The sequence below is a fragment of the Perognathus longimembris genome, chromosome 17 (assembly GCF_023159225.1).
Source record: "Perognathus longimembris pacificus isolate PPM17 chromosome 17, ASM2315922v1, whole genome shotgun sequence".
Lineage (NCBI taxonomy): Eukaryota > Metazoa > Chordata > Mammalia > Rodentia > Heteromyidae > Perognathus > Perognathus longimembris.
In genome coordinates, this window is record NC_063177.1 from 55,133,898 (window position 1) to 55,148,230 (window position 14,333).

Genomic DNA, 14,333 nt, shown 5'->3' on the forward strand with positions numbered 1-14,333 from the left:
TGTCAGTGCCTGGGGCGTCTTATTAGTAAGGTTCCATTTGTCATTCTTGGTATGAATATACATGCCTTCTCTTGGTTCTTATGGGTAATCCAGAAGATAGGAAACCAGTAGAATGAAAACTTTACACTTTTCAAGCGAGGCAGCAGGTGCCCTGTCATTTGCTGGCCATCTCTCCCTGGGGAAGTGATGTCTGGACTACTTGAAAGGCCTCGTGACACTAAGAAAAGGGTGTTCCTCCACCTACGTGCAGTACCGTGACGGTGCTCAGGAAATTGAATTTTTTAAGTTCTATCATATCATTTGCTATAGAGTCCATATTTCTCTTCCCTCAGCTGTCTCACAGATGTATAATACCAAGTATTATTTGTTCATTGTGCTCTGTGTTCAGATATGGCCCAGCCCGCTCACAGGCCCACTGCCCAGAACCCTGGTCTCCTTGACTTTGCTTCTTCTCCCATCATGAACTCTGTTTCATACTTAGGTTTTTGTTTTACTCTCTACTCTATACATACAGTGAGTTAGTATAGTTATATATTGATCTTTTGAAACTTAAAGGCTCCTGTTTTTAGAACAAATTTATTAGCTATGCAGAAAGCAATGAATAGTCCAACAGGCTCCTACATACTTGTTGATACCTTGCTTTGCTGTTTTTCATTGTTGCTGTCAGTGAGTCAATATTGGTACATTGTTCAGTAGCCTGTGATTTACACTAAGGTTCATTTTTTTAAGGGGGGGGGCAGGGATGGGGGAGGGAGGATAGTTGTGGGCTTGAACTCAGAGCCTGGGTGCTGTCCCTGAGCTCTTTTGAGTCACAGCTCCACTTCTGGTTTTCTAGTGGCTATTGGACTTTCCTGTCTGGGCTAGCTTTGAACCATGAGCCTCAGAGTTCAGCCTTCTCAGTAGCTAGGATTATAGACATGAGTCACCAGCACCTAGCTTAAGGTTCATTCTTAGCATGTCCCTTCTGTGGATTTTGCCCAATGCATCATGCCATCCATTCAGCTTTGCGGTGTCATACAGAATACTTTGATGGCTCTTTGAAGACCTGTGCAGAGGCTCTGCCTCTGTTGCTCTCTGTCCTTCTTCACCTCTTCATACAGTCTATACAGCCTTCCATGCTGGCTTTATTTATTTATTTTTTTTTGGCTAAGAGTTATGCATTTAAGGTTCCTCCATGTCTTTTTGTGCTTGGTCCTTTAGTTCTTATATTTATTTATTATTTATTTATTTTTTTTTTTTTTTGGCCAGTCCTGGGGCTTGGACTCCGGGCCTGAGCACTGTCCCTGGCTTCTTTTTGCTCAAGGCTAGCACTCTACCACTTGAGCCACAGTGCCACTTCTGGCCGTTTTCTGTATATGTGGTGCTGGGGAATCAAACCCAGGGCCTCATGTATACGAGTCAGGCACTCTTGCCACTAGGCCATATCCCCAGCCCCTTATATTTATTTTTTGAGACCGCTTAGCTGGTGCCATTGTTTGGGTAGACCACAGTTTGCTCACTCACTGAAGGACATTTCGGTGCCTCCCTATTTTTGATGACGATGAGTTCTACTCACCAATTTTAAGTATCAACCTTAATTTATTGTTTAGTCAAAGAAGACTATTCAGATGTCCAGCTAGCTTCTGGATTCATTTTGTTTTGTGCTTTAGTTTGTCCATATTGCTGTATTTTCATACTCGTAGCTGTTAAGGCCGTGCACACCCAGGATGGTTGAGTCTTCCTCATAGACCAGCTGGCTGTAAGAAATGCCCCTCTGCTCACCAGTGGGACTCCTTGTCTTCAAGCATGCTTTGTGACCACTAACACAGCCCTGTTAGCTTTCTCATAGTGGTTTGGGCATGGCTGACCCTTTCTTTTCTTTCAAAAAGACCTCTCCTCATAAATAAAGAGAGAGGAGAGAATAAAAGATGAAGGAGAATGAGAATGCTCACCATAGGCTAGGCCATTAAAAAGTCTTAAAATTTGAAGGATTTTAAAACCATGGAATATCTGGAAAAGCCCCAAATATTTGGGAATGAAATAGCATACGAATAAAAGAGAAAATCATAAGGAAAAATAAAAGTACTTAAAATTCAACGATAACGAAGAGACCCCATAAGGATTTGTCTAGTATAGTTAAAACTGGAAGCGGATAGTCTTGGGGGTGAGCCACCAGCATCAGCTTTCGGTTGTCTGATTTCACAGCAGAACCCTCTCTGATGGGGCTTGCTGCCTTACTTTGAGGTGAGGCCTTTGGAAGTTAATTAGGGTTAGATAAAGATGGAACCCTATGGTGATGCTGGTGGTTTTGCAAGAAGAGAACCCAGCAGACGTGCTGCTTCCCATGCAGTGTTCCTCCACGGTCCGCGCCACTGCAGCAAGTGGTCTTACCAGGTGGCATGGCCCTACTCTTGGACTGTAGCCTCCAGCACTGTGAGGAGTAAACGCCTTTCCTTTATAGGTTACTCGTTCTGTGGCATTCTGACAGAGACGACAGGGAGAAGGCCCAGCAACCATGGCTTGGAGGCGCAGCTCTTAGGCAGGAAGGAGAAGTTAGACCCACGGGATGCAGACAGGTTGTAAATACTCATTATTCAAAAGAGTTTGGTGCTTTGGTAAAAAGGAGTTTGGTCCTTTGTCAAGAAGAGCACTTGAGGTTTCAGGGAAAGCAGTCCAGTTCTAGAGAAACAACCCCTCATTTCAGAGAAGTTCTAAGAACATCGTCCGTCAGAGAGCTGGGACTGTGACTCAGAGTGTTAGCCGTATTAAAATGGCATCCTCCCAAAGGCTGGTTCCTGTCAAGCACCCTAAGGATGCCAGCTCCTTTTCAACCCAGACCGGAGCCGAGGGCTTGTCTGCGTTTGTCGCCAGCCTTCCTAGGCGGTGGCCTACTTGCCCGCACCCTTCTCCACGACCTGAGGCGGTGGCTCCTTCTGCACCATGCTGTCTGGACGCACAGCCTCCGGCGCCGAGGGAGGGGGCGGCCCTGTGAGGTTGGTCCTGGGTGACCTCGCACCCGCACCTTCTGCAGTGCAGTCACGAGCGAGCCTGGGCACCGCACCAGCCCTACTGTTCTTACACTGGCTTTTCTTCGTGCCACTGCCATTTCTGTGTTATGGTCAAATAACTGTCTACTTTGCAAGTCATCCTAAAGAAATACTACTTAATTAGTAGAATTTTCCTGTATTTTTAATATGGCACTGGCACTGTCATATAAATAGATGCCTGCTTCTTCTGACATATTTATTATACAGTTACTGTTGCTGGAAGGTGGATCGTAAAGGTTTTTAAATGTGTAATTATCAGCCGAGCGCCAGTGGCTCATGCTTGTTGTAATCTTAGCTATTCAGGAGGGTGAGAACTGAGATCAAGGTTCAAAGCCAGCCTGGGCAGGAAAGTCTGTGAGACTTTTATCTCCAATAAAGTATCAGAAAATGCCAGAAGTAGCACTGTGGTTCAAGCCCTGGCTCAGGGAAAGTGCCAGGCCCTGAGTTCACGCCCTAGAAAAAAAAAAGGGTAATTATTGGAAAAATACATTTGTGATTTTAAAAACATTTCTACCAGACTTTTTTTTTTTTTTTGGTTAAAATTACTGCTTTTATCCATATTGAAAATGCCATAGGGTCCAGGAAGGAAAAAAAGCCATTAATTTTGTTGTGAACTTGACTCCTCTTTTCTGTGAATTTGTAAGATGTTGTGTTTGCTTATAAGAGTAGAAATCCATACGTCAAAATACTCCTTCTTTGGGAGGAGTGCAGACATGTCAGACTCTCTAAGAGCTTAGAAGGTCTTTCTAAATGCATTATTTCCTTCATACTGAAAGGTATAGAACCTTAGGTCTCCCACAGATGCCCTACATTTTCCAGCCCTAGTCGGAGAGCTGTAGCTCCTGGGCCTCCTGGGCCTCAGCTCCCCGGCAGGGCTGTCTGCCTCCAAGGCCGTGCGTGGCAGAGCCCGCCCAGTGTCTTTTCCCCGTGCCGTAAGAGAAAAGGAAGCGACTGGGCTAAGGCACCAAGTCACCTGTGCACCGGGGCGGAAGGAGAAGCCTGCATCTCCGCTCGTCGCTGTGGGGTTTCTTGGGTTGCTTCTGCACTGGGAGGAGTGCTCCACTCTCCATTTCCTGTATCCAGTTCCACAGCCCAGGGAGGAGGCAGCGCCGTGGGGGTGGGGGTGGGGTTGTGAGGAGGAGCCGGGCAAGGTCTGGTGTCAAGTCTCCTCCAGCTCAGATGGCACTGCGCAGTGAGGGACTGGGTTCCTGAGCCAGCACCCAGGAGCAGGAGGGGCCCCGCTGTCCTCAGAGCTGCAGCCCACTCCCAACACCATGGGCCAGGAAGTTGGGACAGAGTGGCAGATCTAGGAAGGTCGAAGGATAGAAAGGAAGCCTCGGCCAGGTGCCGCTGGCGCACACCTGTGATCCTAGCTACTTAGGAGCCTGAGGTCTGAGGATCACAGTTTGAAGCTAGCCTAGGCAGAAAAATCACTATGAGACTTCTCGCCAATTAACCTCTCAAAAACTGGAGGTGGCACCGTGGCTAGAGCACTAGCCTGGAGCAAAAGAGCTCAGGGACAGTGCCCAGCCCCCACGTTCAAGCCCCAGGACTGACCAAAAGTATAAAAAAAGGAAGCCTCTCAGCTGACTTTCCTGCCCATTGAATCCTGGCATCACCTGAGTATTATGGGCAAACAGCCTTCTGGTTCCTTTTTTTAGGTAGGGCCAACTGGTTACTTTCAGCTTGAGAGCGGCTACAGAAAACGTACTATTGATCCTTTTCACCTATTTTAAGATTGAAATGGACTGAAATTGTGGGAGGGATGAAGCAGGATAGAGAAATGAGACAGGGAAATTAAGATGAATAAGACAGTAGGACCAAGACATTAAAAACAGAAAAAACAAAGCCACTAGCTCCCTTCCCCCACCACAGGTCCTTTTAGATGTTGAACTGTGAGCTAGAGGCAGGCAGGATGGGCGGCAGGTAGGATGGGCAGGTAGGATGGGCAGGTAGGAGGGGCAGGCAGGAGGGGCAGGCAGGAGGGGGCAGGCTGGAGGGGGCAGGCTGGAGGGGCAGGCAGGAGTGGGCAGGCTGGAGGGGGCAGGCTGGAGGGAGCAGGCAGGAGGGGCAGGTAGGAGGGGGCAGGCAGGAGGGGGCTGCGCTCCTGGGCCATCTCTCAGATCCTACTGCAGGGGAGATGCCCTGCTTCCTTCCTTCCAGGCGGTCATCTGGACTTATTTCCAGCCTTTTATTAACTATGTTTGTTATTATTAGCGGGACTCATGAATATTGATGCCATTCATTTTGTTGCTTAAATTATTCTAGCTCAGGCTACCAGTAGCACCAGTAGCTCTTTCAGGTTGATTTTGATGTCTTTTGATATGGCTAATCTTTTTTTTCCCCCCTTAAGTTTTAAGATGCTTTGATTCTCAAATCATCCCACACATGGCCAGTGGGAGCTCCTTTAGGCTGACCTCTATGTTCTTTTGATGTGTCCCTGTCACTCTCTGAGTATAAAATAGGCTAATCGTCCAAGAATCTGGGTGATGTTCTTGGATAACTTAGACTTCTTTCTCGTTTTCTCTGCAGTGTGATTTTTGCAATAAAAATAAATAAAGACTATCATTTGAGGAGGCTGTTAGGTGATGACTTAAGAACAGGGCCTAAGGAGTGTTTTGTTTCAAAAGGAACTAGTATTTGTACGTAGCAGAGGGTCAGAAAGAGACTGAAACAACAAGCATAAGCCAGTGGAGCGGGCCTAGGAAACGGGAAGCTACGGGAAAAGCAAAGCAAGACAGCAAGAGCCTTGGGCCTGCCAAACCCACCCAGAGCATGGCTTTCTCTCAACTGCAGGGGTGAGGGAAGAGGAGCAAGAGGAAGGGGGGCCGGAAGAGCAAGGGCAGGTAACGGGGTGGAGAGGAGGGAGCAAAGGGTGGAGGGAAGGAGGGCAGAGAGAAAGGGAGCAAGGGATGGCGGGGAGGAGGAAGAAAGGAAGAAAGACTGGAGCCCAGGGTACAGCTGGTCATGTGCAAGTCGGGCTGGTTCTGAGCCTGTTCCCTCTTAGGTGTGACTCCGGCCGGGTGTGAGCCGTACTGAGTGGTGGTCTTTGGAGAGTGGCTCTGGGAAGGCAGTGTGATGGCCGCGTGGAGCGTGGGAAGGCCGCGTGGAGCCCCGGGCTCGGCCTGCTCCCCACTCAGTTAATGTGGAGCCGCCGCATGGAGCCCCGGGCTCGGCCTGCTCCCCACTCAGTTAACGTGGAGCTGTTCCATCTGCCCTTGTGGTCGGCACAGAAAGTGAACTTTTTTTCTCATGTTGACTACAACCTGGCAGATAAAGTGGATTTTAATGAATTAATTATCTAAAACCCGTTTTTGTTTCTCTGTTTGAAATGAAAATAGGGCCCTCGGTGTGTTTTCTCCAGAGAAGGGATAGTTGCTCTGGTTCGGGATCTGTGCCTTTCGTTGTGCGTGGGTGTGGATCTAGCCCTGGGCCGCCGCGCTCCACGGCGCGGGCGGGGGACAGAGGGGCGCTTGCTCCGTGGGTGTGCATTCCATGCCCGCCCCTGCCTCTCGGGGCTCATCCGCGCTGCTCAGCTTGTGCCCACACCTGCCCTTTGCCCGTTTGCGGGACTCTAATTCTGGCCTGGAGCTTGACAAACTACCCAGGACCTTTCTGAGATGGGCTGTGAATTGGATGTTCTTGTTCCAGTAAGGACTAATTCTCAAAGGTCATTTTCCTAACTGAGCTTTGATAGAGCTGATTTTATACTCCCTAAGGGATAGAGACATCTGAATTGTTGCTGTCTTAACAAAACCTAACAGATACGGCTAATGTATCTAATTGTCTCTCTTTCAAGGCTATGATGGTGTGGGAGGAAAGGCCCTCCTGATTGCACTCCCCAGGTGAAGACAGTGTGCCTCAGTGGTACTCACCGTGTGCGGATACCAGTCCCCTGGGCCAGGGTGCTGAGCAGCGGGACCTACGTGGAGACCCGTCCTCAGCGGCCCGCAGGTCACGGGGACGGAACGTCGTTAGTGGCAGTCCTGATGCACCAGGACTTTATTACTTTAATGAATCACAGTTAATTAACCTAGCCTTCTGCCTTAGCTATTTAAACATAACTTTTGATTTTTGGCAAATGTAAAATATCGACTTTTCTCCTGCTCCCCGGGTGCCTGCGGGTCCTGCCGGTTTGCGCCTGGAAGGCAGGAAGGTGACAGTTTGCTCCAGGCTGTTGCTCGGATGACCCTGTTACTGACCTGGGTCGGGATCAGGCGAGCAGTGTTCAGATTTTTCCCTGTGCCTAGAACACCATAGAAGGCACACACACAGCACAGGGCATTTGCAGTGCCTAAAAATGTACTGGGGGAGGCTCCTCCTCGGTCCTTTCCTCTGCCAGGGCAGGGGCCCTGCCCAGGTGAAGGACTCCTTTGGCCTCTGCCGGGGAGATGTTCAGTGTGTCCCGTGTCCCGCCGGCGCAGTGCAGGGGAAGCCACCAGTGGCGGCACCTGCCGGCGCGGTGCTGCAGAATTCTGGGTTCTGCAGACTCGGGCAGAGTGGAGAGGGCACCAGAGCCCGGGACACCCTCCCCTTCCCTACGTAAAGACTCGTACAGGACGGAGACTGAAGGACCGCTGTGACACGCCCCTGCTCCGTGCGTGCAGTCGGCTCACCGATACCGGTGGCCGCGTCCTCGTGAGGTGAAAGCATGAAAGCAGGGCTTGGTGGAGCTCGTGTTTTTCTTCACCCAAAGTGGAGCCATGTGATCTGTCATGATCTGGGATTTACGTTTTTAAAGTTACCACCGCCTCTGACATCGTTCTCCATGCGTGTTTGTAACAGCCCATGGCAGGGGAATGCAGTAGGGGTGGATGGTCCCCACTTTGCCGCTTGCTTGTTGTTTTTGTTTTGTTTTGAGGCAAAGTTTCTCCACATTGCCCAGGCTGGCGTTCGCTCTTGGTCTCAAGGGATCCTTGCACCTCACCCCTGAGTAGCCAGGACCGCAGCTCCCTCAGCACCCCGCCGCGTGCCTTTGCACTCCTGGGCGTAGGGTCCACGGCAGCTGTAGGTTTCCGGCAGTAGGGCTCGAGCCCCAGAGCCTATGTGCTGCGGTCCCTGAGCTCTCTCGCCCAGGGCCAGCGCTCTACCGCTTTGACCCACGGTGCCACTTCTGGGTTTTCTGGTGATTCATTGGAGATAAGAGTCTCATGGACTTTCCTGCCCGGATTGGCTTTGAACCGTGACCCTCAGATCTCAGTCTCCTGGGTGGCTTGACATGTAGATTTTTATTTGTCTCTGTATGATGGCCCCCAAGGGCCATTTGGGGCTCAGGCTCCTCCCACCTCCCAGGTCCCCCCACCCCATGGCTGCATCCTCTGCGTGGCCAGACTCTTCACCAGGCCAGTGGCTAGGCGTGGAGGGCAGCACTTGGGATTTGGACATTCTAGCCACCTGTATTGGTGAGAACTTGGCTGCAAGAGCAGACGAAGCTGCAGAGGAGACCGTGTTTAGCGGGGACAGTCCTGGTCACGAAGCGTGAGGGACCAGATGCCGGGCAGCAGCGCCTGCCACAGTGATGTGCCCATGCTTCCGTCTTCTGCAGGTGCAGCCTTGTGCTTCCCAGGGCACACGTCTCTGTGCACAAGTCTGTGTACAGACTTCTGTCAGGCAGACACCTGCAGGCAGTCAGAATGAATGGACATTTTAAATATTTGTTACTTCTGCCAGTTTGTTTTCTAAAGGAGATTTTACGAATGTCTACTCCCACCAGCACTGAGGGAGTGTCTTGATCAACACAACTTTGTCATATGGGGTAGGATTTATTCCTTATTTTTCTTTTTAGTTTGCTGGATGAAAACAGACTTGTTGGTCTGCTTCTTTAAGATTTCAAGGTTTTGTGACCTAAGAAGGTTTTTCTTACAACAAAATAAAAATATTCTGCATTTCAGTTTGCTTTTTAATCTTCCCTGCTTTGTTTATGTAGAACCTGAGCTGACAATATCAAATGGTTAGCTACATTTTACAACACTGAGTCCTGAACTGTTATCATTATCCCTCCTTTACTAATTTAAAATGCCACCTTCATTACAGTTATGTATGTGGGTCTATTTCTGGGCTTTTTCTTCTGTTGATTTGTTTGTCTCGCCCTCACTAATACCAATCTGTAATTACCATAAATTTATAGCGTAGTTAATATCTGGTAGTGTGAATCGCTATCCATTATTCTTTATTAAAATCTTTTTCTAATCTTGTGCATTTCTCTTTTGCATTCACTTTAGAATCTGCTTGTCAAATCCGTTAAAGGAAAACTCTGCAGACGTTTTGTCTGGGTTCTTGTTGCCTGTATAGATTTGTTTGGGCAGAATTGGCATCTCCTGAATAATCCTTCGAGGAGAGTTTATTTCCTGGGTGCATTTCCCCATGTTCTTACACGGAATACGATGGTTGTGAACCGCTCACTAAATGGACACAGCTTACAATGGCAGTGCGTGCACAGAGCATCGCCGGGTCCGTGCTGGGGAGGGCCCCATTCCTCCCTCGCTTCCTTCTATCTGGGCAGTGACTCGTGCCGGACACTCTTTTGTCCATGTTAGGCAGGCTTCTCCTGTCCGCCTCAACGCCATCGTCCTCCAGGCCTTGCTGGGTCACACTGGCTTCCTGTTGAGTTGTAAACAGTCCAGACACAACCCCAGAGGCTGCGTTCGTGGCTCTGTCATTCTGAAGCCACCTCACTTTGCCTCTGCTTACACCACTGACTTCCCAGGCCAGGGCAGGAAGTGAAGGTCTTCTGTGGAGAAGAGTGGTCTTAGGGCGTGAAGGGCCCGCTGGCGGGGTGCGTGGGATGAGCGCTCTCTGCGCTGCCCTGCAGCCACAGGCGTCTTCCCAGGCATGCAGGAGAGTGAGCGCACGCAGGAATGTATCCCATGTGGTCAGGGTGAATCGTCTTTTTATATCATTTGAAAGAATTGTATATGGCCAGATCCTCTGTACGCCTTCAGGGTGAATTTGAAAAGCTACCTAGAGGATGCACAGCTGTGGAAAGCATGCAGCTCCTAGAGCCTCCTCTGGAAACGAAGCAGAGAACGGGGGAAGCAGAGGGGTGGCGTGAGGGGCACCCAGTTCCTTCACATTGACACGGGGCAGTGGGGTGTGAGGAGGGACAGCCACGCGGGGCATGGGGTCAGCCCTGGGGCTCCAGGCGTTCACTCGGACAGGCGTCTGGCCCTCGGCACCGCTTGGCGAGATGCTGCGCAGATGGATGTGTGGGGCTCTCGTGTGGTGAGCGCCTGGCCTGCAGCTGCGTCGTGTGCCCCATCTCCCAGGCGCAGGGGCGGGTGCTGGGGAGGTGGAAGCCTGGCGATGCATGTGTGACCCCGTGCCCTGTTTGTTTTGCAGAACTACACTCAGTACATCCCCCTGTCCATCTACGACCTGCAGACGTGGATGGGCAGTCCTTCCATCTTCGTTTACGACTGCTCCAACGCGGGCCTGATCGTCAAGTCCTTCAAGCAGTTCGCGCTGCAGAGGGAGCAGGAGCTGGAGGTGAGGCGCTGGGCGGCCGGCCGGGGCTCTGCTGTCCTTGGCTCTGCTTTGGGGGAGGGTCCACAGCGAGGCCTTCTGTGAAGGTTGGGCGAGGGGGAAGATCTCAGTTCAGCTGGTGGACCTGCTTTCCTCCCACTTTGCCGCTGTCATTGTCAACCTGGACATGAAGCAATAACTACACTAATGGAGTAGATTTGTGCTCCGGCCGTCCCTACCTCTAAGGTAGTGTTAAGATGATGCAGACCTATTTATTTGAGGAGAAATGGACCAGTTTCTTCAATTCCATACACTGCATCTCCACTGGCATCTTTGTTATTGCTTCAATTTCTTTTTTTCTTTAGTGTTTTATAGTCAAAACCACCAAACACATGGTAGAAACCAAAACAGCGGCCACTGGCTGGATCTAGAAAGGAGCTGGAAGGCCCATGTGGTGCTTGGATAATGAAGTAACGTTTTGCCTGGTTGTTTTAATTAATATTTGACACTTGAATTAAATGCTGAATTCTAAACAGAGATCGAAGAGGTGGTTTCAATTAAGGGGCTTCCATCCTGTGGCCTGCACAAGAGTGTCCGTATAAAATGTTCTGCAGCCTCCGGGGGGTCGTAAAGTCTGATTGGCTGCAGCTCAGCAAAGTCGCAGTCCAAGAACAAAAAATGGTCCTCAGTATGTTTCCTGAGGCCTTTTTGGGCTATTTAGTTTTAATGTGTTTGTTATGTTTTTCACATTTCATCAGAGGATAATACTGAAAGAGTCAGCAACAGAATTTGAAATTCTGTTTGGTAGAAGTTAAAGTTAACATGCCTACAGTTTAATGTTTTATGTGTGTGTTAAGTCCTTATGCAGAGCACCGCATAAGAGAGACTGACAAATTTAAGCTCCTTATCCTTGAAAATAGGAGTGTAGGCAGCAAGTTTGTTTGCTTGCCTCTGTTTGTTTTGCCTGCTCTGTAAGAGAAGGGAAAGGTCAAGTTTTGAATCACCAGAGTTTTACCACCGACGTTCCCCTGGGGCTGTCAGAGGTGGGTCATCCCGCCACAAACCTGAACCAACCCCAAACCAAAGCGCCGAGACCGGCTGAGAGCACTGCAAAAACAGTTGGGTTGGTAATAGGTCAAAGACTGGGCCCAACTTGGGTGCCGGAAAAGACAGCTCATCATCAGCTCCGACTGATGGAGACGTTCTGAAAGCAGACCCTGGTCCCTCGCAGGAGAAGGCCGGCGTTTCCAGCTCAGGCGGCGCAGTGGACGCTCTCCTCCCAGAGCTTGGGCATCCGCTCTGTCAGGAGCGCCTGTGTTTGCCATACGTTGCTAAGGATTAATCAGCCCAGGACACTGTTCATTTCATTAAGTGCAACAACAACGAAAAGAGATTTACAGACCTCTTTTTTTGAGGGAAAAATGTTTAATTGACTCATTCCTCATGAAGAAGATCAAATGTGAAACTGTTCATTCGCCAAGGTGGCAAATTAAAGGCGTCCATGTTCCACCATATGCTCCATAATTAGGGCTGATTTTTATCTTCTTCTTTTTATAATTACAATGTAGATCAGCCGTGTGTTCCTCCATCACACTTACTATTATTGGCCATTGTTCACTTAGGCTCTTGCATAAACAGCGGAAATTAAAATGATAAAATTGGCTCTTAGCTAATATTATAATGTTCATTTTATTCTCTGCTGTAGAAACATCACTTCTGTATGATGTTAGGTTTGTTCTTTAAACAACAAAAAAAATGTTCATTTAAACAACAAAAAAAATGTTCATTTCCTCCTTGTACTAGCCTTTTTCTTTCCTCTTTTTTTTTTTTTTTTTTTTTTTTTGGTTGGTTCTGGGGTTTGAACTTAAGAGCCTGGATGCTGTCCCTGAGTCTCTTTGTGCTCAAGGCTAGTACTCTACCACTTGAACCACAGTGCCACTTCTGGCCTTTTCTGAGTATTTTATTGGAGATGAGCGTCTCATGGACTTTCCTGCCCTGGCTGTCTTTGAACTGAGATCCTCAGACTTCAGCCTCCTGAGTAACCATGATTACAAGTATGAGCCACCAGTGGCCAGCCTTTATTTGTTTGTTTTTGCGCTGGTCTGGGAGCTTGAACTCAGGGCCTGGGCACTGTCTCTGAGCATTTTTGCTCAAGGGCTAGCCTTCTACCACTTGAGCCACAGCACTACTTCTGGCTTTTTTTGAATAGTTTATTGGAGATAAGAGTCTCATGGACTTCCCTGCCTAGGCTGGCTTTGTACTTTGATCTCAGCCTCCTGAGTAGCTAGCATTACAGGTGTGAGCGACCGGCACTTGTCAACTTCTTTTTAGTATACGATACAGTTTTAGGATACATGCGAACTGATTGGAATAGGCAGGGAAGTGCTGCTCTGCTCTGGATTTGCACTGGGGTGGAGAAGAAGCCTTCCTGTGCCTCCTGTCTGACCTGTGGTCTGAGAATCAGGGAATCAATCATCTGTAGTGAGAAGGGGGTTGAATCAAAGTAATGCGAGAAAGCAGCTCGTGGGACCCAACAGCCTCCAGAGGGTAAGCAGGAGCATACCTACGAGTGACATAAATTTTAAAGCTGATGTTCAGCTCTCATATTCTTAGTGGCGTGGTGCTTGTCCTGGGACCATGGGGAAAGCTCTGTGTATCTTTCTCCTGGGAACACTGTAGGTGCAAGTGAAAGAAAGATTCATAAAAGCGCAGCATAAACTATGGTACATCATAGCCAGAGAAAACACACATCTGTCACTCAGGAATCTTCCTGTAGTCTTCATTTTGTTGTAATTTTAAAATTAAAGTCTGCCACTGAGGATGTAGCTTAGTGGTAGAGTACTTACCTAGCATGTTTGATTCCTCAGTAGCACATACACAGACAAAGCTGGAAGGGAACTATGGCTCAAATGGTAGAGTGCTACCCTTAAGCTGAATTGCTCAGAGACAGCACCCAGGCCCCTGAGTTCAAGCCCCGGGACTGGCAATAAAGAAATGCTGCAAGTCTCTTTGCTTCTAATGTTTGTTTGTTTGTCTGTCCATCCTCCTGTCTGCCTTCCTTCCCTTGGTATGAGAGGACTGAATCCAGAGCCTCATGCTTGCCAGCTGAGCCTCTACCCCTTGAGCCACGCGCTCCAACCCCAGTGTGTGTTTCTAACGTAACCTTTTGTGTTTCTGGTTTGTGTGTGCGTGTGTGTGTGTGTGGTGGTCCTAGGGCTTGAACTTAGGGGGCCTGAGCTATGTGCTTAAAGGCTAATGCTGTACCACTTGAGCCACAGCTCCATTTCTGGCTTTTTGGTGGTTAACCAGAGAAGAGTCTCACAGTACCTGTCCAGGCTAGCTTTGAACTGGGATCCTCAGCTCTCAAGTCTCTGAGCACCTAGGATTAACAGCATGAGCCACTAGCGGCTGGCTTTAAAATAAGTATTTTTATTTTTTATTGAAGTATTTCATGCCATGGTTTACAAAATCATATGTGGAAGACTTACTTAATTAATAAAATAGCTCTTAGCCTTCCTGGCACGGACTGGTACCAAAGGGTGCTTTTTAAATTTATCTTTCTGTACCAGAGGTAAAATGGAGTTGCTCTTATTTCTTTATACATTCATTTAGGTTATCTGTGGGCTATGGCACAAGCTGAGAGCAGAACTGCCATTAGTGATTTTTCTTTAAAAATCAGAGACACCAGGCCTGTTGTTTTGCTGTATCCCTGTTACTCAGCACGTGGGAGGCTGAGGTAGGGTGATCACAAGTCCCAGGCCTGTCTGAGCTCCATAGAGAGACCGTGGGGAGAGGAGGCAGGAGGAACCGGGTGGATTTTGGTAGTGAAGAGACATGCTCCATTGA

At 48.8% G+C, this 14,333-nt stretch overlaps 1 protein-coding gene across 2 annotated transcripts in view; it reads left to right on the top strand.

Annotated features, from left to right (window-relative positions):
• Rptor (regulatory associated protein of MTOR complex 1) overlaps positions 1–14,333 on the top strand; it is a 270,069-nt gene that overhangs the window by 123,626 nt on the left and 132,110 nt on the right. For both annotated transcript variants that reach the window (XM_048366647.1, XM_048366648.1), the window contains one exon: positions 10,365–10,511. In XM_048366647.1, coding sequence (XP_048222604.1) covers positions 10,365–10,511 — 147 coding nt within the window. The remainder of the gene's footprint in view (positions 1–10,364; positions 10,512–14,333) is intronic.